Consider the following 17,585-nt stretch of genomic DNA (forward strand, 5'->3'; position numbering starts at 1 on the left):
TTTACACTTTTGACTTCTGTGCGCTGAAATTTTCTGTCACCTGTGAGTCTTTGAACAGTTCACACATAAATGTAATCTCAGCCATCATCTCCTCCTGATGATATAAAGTCAGGTGAAGTCTCGTAGTCCACAGAACATTTCTGGAGCTTCACAGTAAAACAGAGTTGCAGCATCAGAAATGTTTTGTGGACTACGAGACTTCACCTGACTTTATATCATCGTGGAGGGAGGAGATGATGACTGGATTTAAACTGGGTGAACTGTTCCTTTAAAGTCCATCGTCTTCCACCTTGCTGGCTGTGCAGGTAATAATTCCCAACACCACTAAAACCATCGTCTTACTGGGTTTCATGGAAAAAGCAGATGTTATGTAGAAGTGAAGTGCTGAAAAAACAGACGAGAGAACCCGATGAGTCGTGATGGCACCTTTATTTAACTGTTGCACTCACTTCAAGTGGCTCCGGATAGCAGCCTGATGACCACAGTGTAGAAAAGAACATGCAAAGTGTCCTGCAGGGTGAAGACAAACAACCTGCCGTCAGTTAAAAAGCTCCTCTGACAAGTTTTGTCCTCCCAAAACGTCCCGGTCGTCTTCAACAACGTCGTCGCGTCAGAGAGACGCGTCTTCCTGAGAGGATCCGTCTGGTGCAGAATCTGCTGGTTTACTCAAACGAGCCGCCGCTCTGGAACATCTGGGAACGTTTCTGGAAGTCGTCTGCTCCACAGCGAAAACACACTGAGCCGACTGGTTCCTCTTGCTGATGAAGAACAATAATAAATAACTGGTTTTCTAACTCTAAACTGGCGATAGCCACGTTTTCTGCTTCAGTAATGTTGATTGTACAATATAATGGATACAGAATAATTAAAGCTTCAGCGTTTACATAAACTAAACTATCACTTTGCAATTTATTCTGCCGCCGGGCACGCTGCCACCCGGGACCAGGAAGGTTAACTGCTGATCCGTTTACTTTCAGATTACATGATCGAATAAACTCTGTTGTTATTTCTGACTGAGAAAAATGGAACGAGGGCGTCAACAATAAGCTGAAGTTTCTGACACTGAATCATCATCTTACATGATATTAATGTCAAAGAGCTGAAGGACTGCATCGGTACGTTTTTGCTCCACTGTTCATATTTTTGAAGGCACGGCAGAATTTAGAGGCTCCTAAAAGGCAGAAAGTGAACGAAGTGCCTGAGGGAGCCGACCAATCAGACAGCTTCCTTTATTTAAATCAGAGGATTCGCTCTGGACTGCTCAGTTTAAAAGCGTTCGCAGACGTTCCAGAGCTCGCGGGTTCTCGCTACTTTAGAACATGGTGGACTTGAGGTCCTGACTGAAGAAGGTTCCGAAGTTCAGGTCTCTGGACATCAGCTCCTCCTCCACGTTCTCCAAGGCCCACTTATGTTCCACGATCTCCAGCGCCTCCCACTCACTCTGACAGACAGACACACACACACACACACACACACACACACACACACACACACACACACACACACACACACACACACAGACAGACACACAGACACACAGAGCAGGTGAGTCCCAGCAGCTAACACGTCTCAGTGTATCTGTGTCTTCAGTCCAACAACAGTAACGAAGGAGTTCTGGTTAAAGTTCTGGATGAAGAGTTTCTTTAAAATAATTCTGATCACAATCATACTGAAAAGTCCAATTTGTAAGAAAGTTGATTTTTGAGTCTCATATACTGACGTACTGGGATGATGGCCGACCCGACCCACAATCCAAAAGCGTCAGTTTTTTGACGAGTTGGGAAAAAGACTCCAATCTTTGCTTTAGTTGCTTGCAGTGTGAATTGTGTTTTGGTTCTGATGGGTTTTTAGCTGAGCTTCTTCCCGTTAACTGGGTATGCTGGATGACTATGTTGCTACGTGATTAGCATGCCCTTTTATGGTGTGTTGAGTCGTATGACACCTGTGTTAACGTCTCACCTTGAAGGCCTTGTTGGGGTCGGGGGGCATCGCCATGGCAGCGCCTGTCATCTGGTCCTGCATGAGCCGAGCCTGGTCAGCAGCTACGAGACAAAACCACATTTAATCAAAATCAGAAACGGACCAGCGCCGAGAGGTTCTGTGATCTGTTCTGTCACACTTTCATTTTCAACTTCACAAAACCCATAAACTGAGCATCTTTATTTGTTTTCCAACATCTGTGATCGTCCACGTCGGTCGACACGTTCGTGAACTGACATTGTTTCCCATTTTTTTAGTCGCCTCATGTAAATAAACAGACAACTTCATCCATGACTGTTTCACTTCAGGGCCTCAAGAAGTCTTAAAATAAATCTAAATCTGAAATTTTGAGGTTTTAATCGGCACAAATTTTGAAAAAAATTCTAATCGAAAACTTGATTGTGGATTCAGACGATTCGTCTCACCTCTTTATTCTCTTCTCATCCAACAATGTAAAAACAGTCACAAATCAAAGACCAGAACCCGTCAGTGGGACGCAGAGACTCACCGTTGTCCTGTCCCAGTATGAGGGTGTACATGCTCCTCAGTCCAAACACGTTCAGGAAGTACCAGGACGCCGAGCTCACCCTGCACACAGCGGAGACCCAGTGTCCAATATTACAAACACAGGACATCGACACAGAAATGCTCAGATACACATTCAGAAGCAAAATAGTGTTTCCTGAGCCGAGGCAGTGAGATTCATTTCAGTAGATTTTGTCCCGACGACATCAGAGTATGAAACAGGCCGACTGTCGGAGGCTTTAACGCTCAGTTAACCTCACCCAATGAAAAACAGGCTCAACGGGTTCTCACACGTTTTCTTCATCGAGTAAAACAAAGTAAAAAATGATTTTTCAGGAGACATTTTTTTGTCTTCATTTGTGACAGCGAGTGAAAAACTATTTCTTCAAGGGGAAAAAATGTGGAAACTGAAAAATTCTCCTAAAAAAAATGTAATTAAATATTTTTCATGTGTGAAACTGAAAATTTGTTTTTTCAGGAGAATTTTCTCTAAAAAAAAATCTTTTTTTTTTCACTTGATTCCACACATGAAAAAAAACAAAACAGATTTTTTTTTTTATATACTCGTAATGTTTGAAACCAAGACAAAATGAGGTTTTAGTTTTTCATGTGTGAAACTGCGTGAAAAAAAAATCATTTTTATGAGAACATTTTTTCATGTGTGGAGTAAAACCAGGTTTCAAGAGAATTTTTTTTCTTCACGTGACAGCAAGTGAAAATTATTTCTTCAAGGGGAAAAAAATGTAATATGTGAAACCGAGAAATTCTAAAAAGAAAAACCCAAAAAACATCTTGTCCATGTGTGAAACCAACTGAAAAATAGTTTTTTCAGGAGAATTTTCTTTAAAAAAAAAAATTGTGTTTTTGTTTTGTTTTGTTTCACCTGATTCCACACATGAAAAAAACAAACAAAACAAAAACAGATTTTTTTTTCCCATAAACAAAATGAGGTTCAGGGTAGATTTGTTTTTTATGTGTGGAGCCGAGTGAAACCAGGTAAAAACTAAATTTTCAGGAGAAGTTTTATTTCCTTCATATGTGACAGCAAGTGAAAAACTATTTCTTCAAGGGGAAGAAAAATAAATAAATACATATTTTTCATGTGTGAAACCAACTGAAAAATATGTTTTTCAGGACAATTTTCTTTAAAAAAAAAAAAAAAAAAAAAATTGATTCCAAAAAAAAAAATAAATAAATAAATAAAAACAAAATAAAAACAATGTTTTATACCTGTAATGTTTAAAACCAAAACAAAATGAGGTTCTGGAGAAATGTGTGAAAAAAACATTTTTATAAGAACATTTTTTCACGCGAGGAGCCGAGTAAAACCAAGTGAAAAACTATTTTACAGGAGAATTTTCTTTTTCTTCATATGCGACTGCAGCGAATGAAAAAAAAATTCTACAGGGGAAAAAAAAAAGTGTGAAAGTGAAAAATTCTCCTAAAAAACAAAAAAAAAAACAAACCTTTTTCGAGTGAAACGAAGCTAAAATAAAATTAATAAAGTTCAGGAGAAATTTTTGTTTGTGAAACTGAGTGAAAATGTTTTTTTTGAGAAATGTTTTCATGTGTGGAGCCGAGGAAAACCAGGAAGAAACAACAAAAAAACAACCGGAACTGAAATGTTCTCCTAAAAAATATTTTTCATGTGTGAAACCAACTGAAAAATTTTTCACTTGATTCCACACATGAAAAAAACCAAAACAGATTTTTTTTTTTTTATACTCGTAATGTTTGAAACCAAGACAAAATGAGGTTTTAGTTTTTCATGTGTGAAACTGAGTGAAAAAAAAAAACATTTTTATGAGAACATTTTTTCATGTGTGGAGTAAAACCAGGTTTCAAGAGAATTTTTTTTCTTCATGTGACAGCGAGTGAAAATTATTTCTTCAAGGGGAAAAAAAATGTAATATGTGAAACCGAAAAATTCTCCTAAAAAGAAAAACCCAAAAAACATCTTGTTCATGTGTGAAACCAACTGAAAAATAGTTTTTTCAGGAGAATTTTCTTTAAAAAAAATAAAAAATCTGTTTTTGTTTTGTTTTGTTTCACCTGATTCCACACATGAAAAAAACAAACAAAACAAAAACAGATTTTTTTTTCCCATAAACAAAATGAGGTTCAGGGTAGATTTGTTTTTTATGTGTGGAGCCGAGTGAAACCAGGTAAAAACAACATTTTCAGGAGAAGTTTTATTTCCTTCATATGTGACAGCAAGTGAAAAACTATTTCTTCAAGGGGAAGAAAAAAAATAAAGAAATATTTTTCATGTGTGAAACCAACTGAAAAATCTGTTTTTCAGGACAATTTTCTAAAAAAAAAAAAAAAAAAGATTCCAAAAAAAAAAAAAAATTGATTCCAACAACAAAAAAAAAAAACAGAATTAAATTTTTTTTTTTGTACCCGTAATGTGCGAAACAAAGACAAAATGAGGTTCAGGGGAGATTTTTATTTTTCGTGTGTCGAGTCGAGTAAAACCAAGTGAAAAACAATTTTTCTTCTAATAATTCCGTGTATGTTTTTCACTTGATTCCACACATGAAAAAACAAAACAAAAACAATGTTTTATACCTGTAATGTTTAAAACCAAAACAAAATGAGGTTCTGGAGAAATGTGTGAAAAAAACATTTTTATAAGAAAATTTTTTCATGTGAGGAGCCGAGTAAAACCAAGTGAAAAACTATTTTACAGGAGAATTTTCTTTTTCTTCATATGCGACAGCGAATGAAAAAAAATTCTACATGGGAAAAAAAAAAGTGTGAAAGTGAAAAATTCTCCTAAAAAGAAAAACCCAAAAAACATCTTGTCCATGTGTGAAACCAACGGAAAAATAGTTTTTTCAGGAGAATTTTCTTTTTAAAAAAAATTCTACATGGGGAAAAAAAAGTGTGAAAGTGAAAAATTCTCCTTAAAAAACAAACAAAAAAACTTTTTCGAGTGAAACGAAGCTAAAATAAAATTAATAAAGCTCAGGAGAAATTTTTGTTTATGTGTGAAACTGAGTGAAATTTTTTTTTTTGAGAAATGTTTTCATGTGTGGAGCCGAGGAAAACCAGGAAGAAACAACGAAAAAACAACCGGAACCGAAACGTTCTCCTAAAAAATATTTTTCATGTGTGAAACCAACTGAAAATATTATTTTCTCAGGAGAATTTTCTTTGAACTGAGTGAAAAAACAAAACAAAAATTCAGGAGAGTTTCAGATTCATCCAAGTGTGTAATCATCTGAGTGTAACTATGAGTACAGGTACAAATCACACAAACATACTGCGTTACCAACATCCACCTCCCTCACAGGTTACCACTAAAGCGGGGATTATGCTTGCGCGGCGATTGTGCGCCTAGGCGTCGGCGAACATGATCGCCGTGATTTTTCATTTATAGTAGTGCGGCGGTGTCTATGCATCGCGTGGTAATTCACCGCCACAACTCTAGGGGGCGCTGAGTAACGAAACCGCATGAATTCGTACCTGGAGTGTTTACTTTCTGGTTACGCCAGAGAGTGAACACGCCTGGTCTCTGGTAAACAGTACATTGAACAATGGCGACTGAGCGAGAGAGGATACTTTTGGAGCTGGAGCTGATCGATATTGAAGAACAAATGCTTCTAGTGCAAATGTTAAATACCAAACGAAGGAGAAGACGTGTGAGGACGAACCGGAAAAGCTGCGACCCGGAAATGATGTAACGCGGACCAATCACAGCCCTCGAGGTCCGCGTCGCATGTCCCTGCTGTCTGCGCCGTTTCGACGCGTAGTTAGGATTTTTGGGAGGTGCGCGTCAAGTGACGCAGATGTTCGGCATAGGGGTCTGCGTCGACCGCGTAGCTACGGCGTAGGTACGCCGTCGACCTGACGCAGAAGCATAAACCAAGCTTTACTCTCATGATGAGGAAGTCACCTGGACAGGAGAGTCTGAATGAAACAAGCAGGGACACAAACTCTCCTCACATCATGCGAGTAATGACTGCAGAAGAGTATCAGGACTCAGGCTGAGGAAAAAATGAGAGGAGGAGGTTTATTTTTTCATTAAGGTCGAATTTAATCCTGAAATGTCGACTTTATTCTTCAAGTGCATAATGAAAAAACAAACTTCCTCGTCTCACGGTTTCCTCAGCCCTGGCCCTGATACTCTCAGAATGAGGCTGTCACGTGTTCCTGTTGATCTGACGTGATGATAATACACAATATTCCAGCTGTGACACTGATGGCAGATTAATGCCGATTATAACACACTGCGCCAAAACAAAGACATGACAGTAATGTCACATAACCTGCTGAGAAACACGAGCCTTAAAAAAAGTGTTTTTCTCTCCTGCAGAATAATTTCCTTCACTCGCTTTCACACAAAGAAATCTCCTGAAAAGTGTTTTTTCCTCCTGAAACATTTTTTTCTGTTTTCAGACTAAAAAAATAAAAATGAAGGAACTTCGAAAGATGACATGATTTTTTTTAAGGAAGTCAACGACAAACATGAACAAGTTTGTCTGTCTGCTCGTTCAGACTGAGGCGACATTATAAAACATCCCATCAACGATAAAACAGCACTTTGGTTTTCTTGTGAAAGTTAAAGGAATATTTCGTCACACAAATCCAACGCTGCCTCGTCGTATGTGAAGACATTATTCTGAATACGTTTTACGCCATCTCATGATTTTGTCAGTGGATGTTTGTACTGTAACAGTGCTCAGTGTTGTGTTCACTGTCTGGTGAAGTGCTGCGGTGTTTTCAGTGTTGATTTTTACCAGGAGGCGTCGAGGGACAGCAGGTCGATCCCTCGCTGTAACATCGGCTTGAACCTCAGAGTCAGAGGGAACGGCACCTTGGCTGCATGACGACAACACAGACATCCACAGTCATTAACACAGACATGAATAATCATCAACACAGACATCATGAACAATCATTTAGTTCTTTTCTTAATTCTGTTCTTTTCAATCTGACTCGGTATTTAAAAACAGAACTGCAGAACATTTTTATATGTTTTTACATTAAAAGCTTTACTGAACAGAATAACGCCAGCTAAACCTCGTGTGTTCTGACTGTTTCACTGTGATCTCCCATTTAATACCATGATTTTGCCAGCAGATGTCTTAAAAACTTAAAAACATGAACCATATTTTATTAAGAGCTTGAGGAAGTCGTTTCCTCGTCACTCCAGAGTTTTCTTTCACTGAGTTCAGAGAAGCCTCCAACATGTCCCTCAAAATATCTTTTTCAAAAGCTAAACGCTGTCCGATGACGCTGATGAGCGACAGATGAAGAAAACTCACTGATGACGAATCCAGAGAAAGCCCAGTTGATCCATCCACCAATCACGATCATGGGCAGGACGTTAGTCAGGTTTCCCTTCATCATGTCTGTCAGCATGCTGGTGTCTGCAACACACACACACACACACACACACACACACACACACACACACACACACACAGTTATGTGTGTGCACAGTAGCTCCATATAATATATTTACAATAATACAATGAAATTAAACACAAACAAACACAGGACATCTCTCACACACACACACACACACACACACACACACACACACACACACACACACACACACACACACACACACACACACACACACACATTCTGGCCCTGTGGTTTTGGCAATGAATAAGGTTTTGTTTTTTTAAACAATAGCTGTACACACACCGGCGTAACGTGACTCTGACCTTCTCTGGTTGTAAAGACGTGTCGCCTTCACACAGAACAGTATCTGTTCTTAAGAGTTGTGTCTCTGTGTTTCATGCTCAGACCTGAGGGTTGATTGAGAAAACAAAGGGGAGGATTCCCTCACACTGAAATTTACTTCAGTCAAAATTAAATTGAAATGTTCTGCTCGTACTGTTTTTAAAGCCAGGCTGCTGCTATAAACGCTTATTCATTATCAAAGTAGCTACTTTTTATTTATATCCACATACCAGTGGATATTTTCTCCACTTCACACTGATGTCTTCACTGATGTGTTCACTGACTGTTGAATGTAGCATCTCCCAATAAAAATGATGTAAACTGTTTTCCTTGTAGGCGTGTTTCTATAATTTCGTAAATGCACAAACACATGGTGTTATTGTGTCGGAAACACAACGTTCAAGTAGACACGAACAGAATCTGCAGATTACTCTTCATCCTTGTAACATGACAGACAATCTTCATTTATATATTATTTTAATGAAGAACCTAAAATCATGCCAAGCAGGTTGAAGTAAATATGTTGTACTCCTCAGCAGTGAATACATTTTTGACATATCGTCACTTTGATCTGGAGGAGGGTGGAGATGCGTTAACGTTCAGAGTTTCACAAGCAGCAACTGTTCTTCAACTGAGAATATGAATGATGCACATTCAGGCCTATTAATAATGTTTACAGGCTAATTTAGACGTTCAGGCCGTGTCACTGAGACGCTTTTCAATAAAAAAATGTCCTTTATCCCCGTTGAAAGAGCGAGAAAGCCTTCACCTGTTGTGTGTTTTCTCTTCAGTGACATATTCTACTCTGCAGTGAAATGCTGGTTAACGTCCATACGGTTGTCTACAGGTCGTTTTCAGCTCTATTTCTGCAGAGACCACACGCGTGTCGCAGTTAAAATAGGCGAGACTCTGAATCTGTAGATGAAGCGCTGCTGCAGCCTCGCTCGACACCAAAAAAACAACCCTGTTCTCTCTCACACACACACACGCACACAGACAAAGACACACACACACCTGTCATGGGGTTCTTGGGGACGACCTTCCTCTTGACCTTCTTGAAGAAGCCGGTCTCTGCATTATTGAAGTAATGTTTCCTCATGGCGAACGACTGAAACAGAGAAAACATGTTGACACACAACAGCTCAGAGCGTGTGTCTCACACACACACACACCCACACACACACACACCCACACACACACACACACACACACACACACACACCACTGTTTGTGTATTTGTCATTTGTTTCTCAAGCTGGACTTCCTGAGTCGTGTTTTTGTGGTCTGAACAAACAATAAACAGAAAATTCTTTGTATTCCTGAACTGAAATGTGCGAGCTTACCTGTCGGGGAATGTACTTTCCATTCTCTCTGAGGATGCGGCTGCGCAGGAGCACCTGGCTGAACACAAACACAGACACAACCTCAGATCAGTGACGGCTGGAGGCGTCGGCGATAACTGAAGATAACCGATATTCAAAAAATGAAATATTAATATCTTGTAAATAATCCAGGGCCTCTTAAATCATTTCCGTTTCTTTCTGTTGTCACCAACCGCCAAACAGAGGGAATGCGTGGCTACAAATAAAGAGGAGGAGAAGAGAAGACAGACACAGATACAACAGAAGAGAAGAAGAAAAAGCTGCTATTGATTTACTACTGCTGTGCAGAGTCGTGTGGAAACAGACAGCTACAGTACACAGACTGTCTCTACACTCACATAATGAATGTTCTGCATTTGACAAAAACACACGATAAATAAAGTTAAGATGAAGACTGAGAGCTTTTTCTTCAGAATTTCTATGAATATATCGCAGTAATAACGATATCATGAATTATTTTGGCCAAGATAACGGTCAGAGTAAATCATGACAGAAACACAGGCAGCGTTCAGACAGGAAACTCAACACACACACAAAACGTCAAATCCAGCTCACCTGTCAGACACCTGCTCCAGGTCGACCTTTTTGTCGCTGTGGAGCAGCTGCGTTACATAGTGACGGATGATCCCGACGAAGAAGGTGATGAAGACGATGGGCAGGACCACCCACATGCGAATGCTGGAGTCCAGCAGGAGCTCTGGACCGGCCATCGCTCTCTGTTCAACCAGCCAACACAGACAGAAACACAGGCAGGGAGACGATCTGAAGGAGGGAAACGACTCGGTTACATTCAGGCCGTCGTTCAGATCCACAAAAATATACAGACTGCAGTTATTTTAACACAAGGAAATGTTTTGACACAGCACCAAACGCAAGTATCAGATGCTTTCAATACTTCAGAAACTAACTGCTGACGCCATAAATAAAACCCTGAAGATCCTTTAACAACAACAAGCAACATCTCCACACAGCAGCATTTTTTACAAGAAGAACACAACACGAGGGAAACAGTCTCATCACAGCTGGATTATCAAATAAACCATCTGTGTTCACTACATCTGAACCTTTCTGACACTCAGCTGTGCATGAAAAAGCATTAAAATGTTGGTTTCTATTATCAGTATCGGCCATGACACTCAGGTAATTATCGGTTATATATCCTGGATCCCTAATTCAAATTCTGAGTTTGAATTTCTTCTCCAAAACGACATAGAGCCCCTTTAAAAGGACCCTCTGTGTTTTTCAAAGGTCGTCAAGTTTATCTTCTTCAGAAATATTATGTGTAGCTCTGCGCCTTGAATTGTGGATATTAATCCTGCAGGGAAACTACAGTGTTTCAGCAGCCAGGTCATTTTTTCAACACGTAAACAACCGAATTATCGTTTGGTAAGAAACAAAATGAATATCAAAGAGTTTAGAAGCAGGATGTTAATCTTCACCTCAAACAGACTGTTGTTGACTCTGTGTCAGGACACACCAGCTCTCTGTCTAACGAGCTGCCTCAGGTGTGTCCAGCCAATCAGCAGCTGGTGAACACAACAGAGAATGGAAACCACGCAGGTCATATTGATCCATCAGGTCATATTGATCCATCAGGACATATTGATCCATCAGGACATCCTTCAGCAGTAATCTCTTGACTCGTGTCTTACATTTAACATCCACACTTTGTTGGTGTTTGAAATAAACCCTCCTCGTCTTAAAGAAAGGTTACACTTGATCACTACACGCTTCTGTGTGACTCTACAAGTCGTCCAGCCTCGACCCAGTGACACATTAACTTATAAATGAACTGACCTGTTGACACCAGAAGGCCTGAGCAGCGGCTAACAGCTAGCTAAACCAAAACACAACAACCGGAAACCAACTGAAGCTCCAGTCGTTACTTTTACAGGAGCTAACTGTAGCTAAGCTAACCTGACTGCTAACACCTGACCCGAATTCATTCAACGACAACCAGCTAGCGTTAGCATTAGCCCGTTTCCCTGTATAGAAGGTTTGCTAACGACGCTAGCCGGCTAACTATGCTAGTTAACCTAGTTAGTTAGCTGTGAATGACGGTTTCTACGAGCCGGCGCTTTGATGGTTTATCTCGCGGACTTTAACGAGCCTCCAGCTGCGGACAGTGTTTGAAACTACGTGATTAAATATGTAACGTAACTTACCACATTTATGAACTTTGAGAATGAGCAACACGACAAACACGTTCCGCCGTTTAAGAGACGAAGAAGAAGAAGCACTTCCTGTTCAAGCGGAAACACCGATCACGTGATCTACGTAACAAATAAATACTACAAAATAAAATGTGTTTTTTTAGGAGGAAATCGTATTCAGGTACAACATTCAGCCCGACTGCGTCATCCTAAATGTTAACAACAGAAAGACCATTAAAGAAATATATTTTTAAAAAATGTGTACGGAACTGCGACACACAAACAGTCTCACATATCAAATTTAAAGCTCATTAAACTGGAGTTTAGGTGATTTCAGGTGTGAGACAGCGACACCTGCTGGTCTCCTGGTGAACAGGCTCTGCTCTGTGAGAGGAGAATGGTACAGTACCACAGTATACACGTGTGCTAAATAAAATACATCAATGTACAGTTACATATGTTCATCTTACGTTCAGAATTAAAAGTACCTCATAGAAAAAGTCTGACAAATTCCTTCCTCCCTCCCTCCCTCCCTTCCTTCCTTCCTTCCTTCCTTCCTTCCTTCCTTCCTTCCTTCCTTCCTTCCTTCCCTCCCTTCCTTCCTTCCTTCCTTCCTTCCTTCCTTCCTTCCCTCCTTCCTTCCTTCCTTCCTTCCTTCCCTCCTTCCTTCCCTCCTTCCTTCCTTCCTTCCTTCCTTCCTTCCTTCCTTCCCTCCCTTCCTTCCTTCCTTCCTTCCTTCCTTCCTTCCTTCCTTCCCTCCTTCCTTCCTTCCTTCCTTCCTTCCCTCCTTCCTTCCCTCCTTCCTTCCTTCCTTCCTTCCCTCCTTCCTCCTCTCCTATGCTTCATTATGTGACGTTGCAGCGCCTGTTGATTGAGATGGGATTTTAATTTTACATGTTTTCTAGTTATATATTATAATTATATTGATTTCTCCTCATTTTCTTCTGTGTTTGTGAAATTGTTATATATTTGTTGTATTTATTGTAAAAGAATATAAGAATATATTCATATCTGTGAGGAGAACTTGTTTTCAGTTCTTTCCGGGACAAATATAAATAAATAATTCACTGAGGTCCATTACAGGAGACCACAAGTGTTTGTGCATCTCTCCCCAGTCAATAGTTTCATAGATTAAATCCTGTGCAATATAACCCAGGATATGGGGGATCTTTCCTCCACATGACTTGGTTTCTGTTCAGTTGGATCTGTTACATATTGGCATTAATCCAGTGTGAAGATACGTTATTTCCTCTATTGGATCTGTTATCCTGCACCTGGCCCAAATACAACACACACAACTACCTTTCTGTGTGAAAATCCAGGATGTCCCGCAGGATGTGAGTCTCTGCTGTGAGTGTCTGGTTTAAATGTCTCATGTTGAAGATGCTGTAAACGTTTGTCACATGGGTTTAATTTTGATTCAGGTTTAAGGCAGATTTCTACTGAGAACTCCTCAAGACACTGGAAGTGAAAATCACTGCAACAACTCAAAATCTCAAAAAAGTATATTTGTCTTAATTCTAGTTAAAATGTCTCATTAACTTAATATCAGACACAGTCAGCTGGAAAGCAGCATTTCAGTGAGATAAATGACAATTTTCATTTGTTCCACTGACAGATTGTGAAGCACTTCCTATTCACTCTTTTGTTTGGCATTTTTTTCAGTGATGCACACAAACAGATGTGTCAAAACTATTTCTGCTTTTGGGATATTTCTTAATGAACACCTGTTAATGCAGGGACTGTGTGCAGACTCCTGCAATCGTGTCATCACAGGGCGGTTGCCAGGTTTGGTACCACTGTGCGTGTACAGAGACCAAAATGTAAAACCTGTGCCCAACAACAGTGTAGAGCAACTCGTACTATGCATACATATTCTTCACCAAGTAATCTGCCCGACACACAACTGACTGAACGCTGACAGCTTCAGAGCTGTTGGAAGGTGTACTTTTGAATTTCAGACAGAGCCATGCTAGCTGTTTCCCCCTGCTTCCAGTCTTTATGCTAAGCTAGGCTAACCAAGTCCAACATGCAGGCTGATACTGACTGAACAGCTCACTCTCAGAAAAAAAGCAAGTAAATGTATTTCTTTAAGTGCTGATGTGTTCATCATTCACACATCGGTGAAAAACCATTCAAGCACCGCAATGGAAGATTTTTGGGTTCAGTAGCCGCCTCTATGCTGAGGTTGTGTAGGGTGTGTGTGTGTGTGTGTTTGTGTGTGTGTGTGTGTGCAACCACCCAAACAAAAACAAGACACGTCGTTCCATCAACATGAACAGATTTTTTATATCTTTAGAGCAATAAATATTTCCACTTTTTCCATATCTCTGCAATTTCAAAAACAAAGTACAAGTAATATATATTTATATACACAGCTAAAATTTTCCATACATAATTTTTAAAATAATGTCGTCTCTGTTGACACATATTTGACACTGTACTCATACAATTTTACAAGGACTATTGCAGTCTCTCTTTGCTCTACATTATAAACAAGAAATATTTTTTTCTCCATGAAGCGGTCCGTTGTGTCGTCACGTACAGCTCAGGCTCGCGGTCCGTCGCCCTTGTATAGATACACAACACAGACTGCCTTTACACAGGAACAGAAGAACCCAACTTTTTAAACTCTATCTGAACCAGATCTGATGTGCTTTAACTTTTTTCTTTTTTTTAAATGTTCCCTGTTTTGCCAGCAGCAGCAGCAGCAGTCAGACCAGATCTGTTTCTGTTGGTGTTAAAAACCAGAGCTTCCATTCCTGCTGTAAACTCAGCCAGACAAACTGCCCGCTGCGGAGCAAAGTGAGTACTCGCATTGTTATTTTTCATATAACGATGGTTATGTACATTCATGTTTATAATACAGTTTCATTCAGTGCAGATACTGTAATAAATACCACATGCAAACCGATAGTGGAGAGCAGACCCGGGCAGAAAAAAACTGATTTAAATACAACATTTAAAGGACCATACCTGTGTTTTTGCATGTTCTTAAACTGCATCTACTGTACATTACTTCTGCAAACCATGCAGTGCATTTTTGATTGATTTCCTACCTTCCAGGCCGTCATTTCAATGAAAATGTACTTGCACGTCCAGTTTACCACTTAAAGTTTTCTACTGCGACATTTGAGAACCAACAGTTGGCTGCTGCAGGTATTGCATTGATGGGCTTTGTTGTCAGCAAACCAACCCCAGAATTGACAAAACAGGCAAAGAGAAGAAGAGGCGTCTTTTGTGCATTTACACAGTTGTTGTTCTGCAACCGACTGTCAGATCTCAAATGTCGGAGGTTTCAAAACATTCCCAATGAATCTTTGTTCAAAACACTGTCACCTCCAGGTGTGTAAGCAAGCAGCTCCCGCCCAAAGGAAGGAAACACACCAAAAAAGCTGAGGGGTGATTTCTAGAAAAGGTTGGCAGTAATGTAAAGTACATACAGTCAGTAGTTGAGAGGCTACAACATGCAAAAGCACCGGCACGGAGCTTTAAAATGGGAACTTTAGTGAGGATGCGCTTGATTCAGCTCGGGCACGCAGCGGAACAGGGTGACATGTTGTATAATCCCATACGAGGTAGGTTTGATCCAGTGCTCCTCGAGAAGTTTAGAGTTGTGTTTTGTTTAGTTGACTGTTTTAGTCTGGATTAGACGTGGTGTTACTGTACGGCTCCTGTACAGGGCAAAGTGTTTCTATAGGTGACTGGAGTTACGTGATGGGGACCCGACGGTCCAGAGTTCCTAGCAGCTCAGCAGGTTTTCTTTTATCTGAATGGTTTTAAAAAGTTGTTTGAGTCGCAGAAGTGTTGCTCGTTTTCCATTAAAAGGTTGGTGAGAGGCTTCGTGATGATTCAGAGGTGTGTTTGCGCAAGCATGCAGGGATGAATGAAATCAATATCACAGTCTGTATTAAAAATATTAGAACATATTAGTTGTATGTCAGTCACAGAAAAATTCTTGGTTTTGTTGTAAACATATTAAAAATTAAAAAGGTTTTAGTACTTCCATAAGATGCCCAAATCAGTAAAGAAAAAAAAAAAATCATCTCACACTCGTAAGCACATAACAAAATTAAAAATGCTAAAAATACAAAAACAGCCCAAGGAGTACATTATGTTAGTAGAAGCTTGTCACACAACAATATTGATAATAATATCAGTAGCACACTCTAAAAAGTCAAAGTGGTTCTTCAGATTGAAAACAGTAGGGGACCCACGATGGTTCCCTGAGGAACTCCGTCAACTGATTATAATCCATGACGGTGTTTCCATAAACCTCCAACACAAAAGGCTTCTACAAAAAACATTTAAGGGATTTTTATTGTATTGTTTTTGTTCATGTGAGGAACCCCAAGTCGCTCAAATAGCCTGAAGAACTTTTGGTTTTTAGAGCATACATTTTGTTAATTCAAGCAATTCTGAACCTCAGTTACAGATCGGTGCTGTTGGACCCACTGAAAATAGAACACACTGTACAGTTAATATCTACAGTCGGCGCATTCACGTAATCACAGGGAAACTAAAAATGTGTCGTTAATGTTTGCATTCAGAACATCGGATGGAATTTCCCATCAGCCACCAGTTCGACGCTGGTTAATATTTATATGAGGCTGACGAAGCCAGCCGCTTTGACAGGAAAGAAACCGGCGCTGAGAGGGTTTATTTCTAGTCAAAAGTACAAATGGCTGGTAAAACAGTTCAAATGGTCGGAGAACTTTCTACCAGCCATCACGGGCTTCCTGCCCTGACATCCGGTGATCTTGATCGAATGGAGAGAAAGAGAAAATAACACTTCAACACTGGTATGGTAGGTGAAACTCAAAGTGCAAAAATAATGTGTAAAAATGAGTTTGTTCAAGAATATTTCACTCGGTGCTGCGTGACGGTGAAAACATTTTCTGCACTCCAGTCCTCCTGTGAGATGTTTGCAAGTCCTTCGAGATGAGATTAGGTCCAGTTTCAGGTTCCTTTGTGTCTTTGTTGGATGACGAGGGAGACGAAGGGTTCAGTCCTTCAGCCAGATCTTCTTCTTCGTTTTTTTTTTTGTAAAAAAATGCAGTAAATGGCTTGATATTTATTATTCTGAATGGATACAATCAATCGATATAGTTCTGATTTAGATGCTAAATTGTCTTTATATTCCAGGGTGGTCTCTCGTGAACATTATTTTGTTCGATCATCTTTTTATTAGACCATCCCTCCGTCTGAAGGCACCTTATTCTCTATTTTGCAGTACAAGCAGTCATTGTGGGATTTACTATGTTCACCCTCAAGGTCACCAGACACGTTTTGTATATTTCACATCCTATTGAGAGAAAATAACACAGTCTGGACTGGGTGGGAAACTAAAAATTCATTTTTATTAGCCAATTAGCTTTTTTTCTGCGGTGGAGTCAGGACGTGTTTTTACTTTTTTTTCATGTTTCCAAAAGGCTAAAATGTAAAAAAGCCAAGATAAATGTGGTTTAATGCTAAATTTATTACAACAGTCACAACTTATCTTATATTCAGTGTAATGAGCTCACCGTCCTGACAATGACTCAACGCCATAGTTTTGTGATGGCGACTTACATGTGTCATTGTTTCTAGTGAGCAGGCTTCTTTACTTCACAGGAGTAACAGCTAACTGCTGCTAACTGTAGCTGCCTTTAGCTGGTTAGCTCGCTTAGCTGTGCATCTAGCGGTCCGGACTGGGAGTTTGGAGCAACAGCAGGTGTGTTGGTGTTAACAATGTGAATTTGAAATCACTTCTGAAACTAAATTCAACTGAATTTTAAAGGTTGATATTGTTCATAACTGAGCAAAAAATACACAATATGAATGTACCAACATTTCTTTTCTG

General features: G+C 39.8%; 1 protein-coding gene across 1 annotated transcript; it reads right to left on the reverse strand.

Annotated features, from left to right (window-relative positions):
* Nucleotides 1-410: 410 nt before the first annotated feature.
* Nucleotides 411-11,828, reverse strand: LOC141000154 (ER membrane protein complex subunit 3). The gene is made up of 9 exons (XM_073470788.1): nt 11,756-11,828; nt 10,146-10,352; nt 9,552-9,609; nt 9,223-9,316; nt 7,779-7,883; nt 7,251-7,332; nt 2,489-2,568; nt 1,960-2,042; nt 411-1,441 (listed from the first exon to the last, which is right to left on the reverse strand). The coding sequence occupies exons 2-9, from the start codon at nt 10,298-10,300 to the stop codon at nt 1,313-1,315; spliced, it is 786 nt and encodes a 261-aa protein (XP_073326889.1). The 5' UTR covers nt 10,301-10,352; nt 11,756-11,828; the 3' UTR covers nt 411-1,312.
* Between the last annotated feature and the right edge of the window lie 5,757 nt (nt 11,829-17,585).

Source organism: Pagrus major, chromosome 7, assembly GCF_040436345.1.
Source record: "Pagrus major chromosome 7, Pma_NU_1.0".
NCBI classification, from domain to species: Eukaryota; Metazoa; Chordata; class Actinopteri; order Spariformes; family Sparidae; genus Pagrus; species Pagrus major.

Coding starts and splice junctions, on each gene's coding strand:
- LOC141000154 (XM_073470788.1), bottom strand. CDS start 10,300: ATGGCCGGTCCAGAGCTCCTGCTGGACTCCAGCATTCGCATGTGGGTG. Junction 7,884..9,222: donor CCCCAAGAACCCCATGACAG/GTGTGTGTGTGT, acceptor TGTGTGTTGCAG/ACACCAGCATGCTGACAGAC. Junction 2,569..7,250: donor CTGTCCCTCGACGCCTCCTG/GTAAAAATCAAC, acceptor CGCTGTGTGCAG/GGTGAGCTCGGCGTCCTGGT.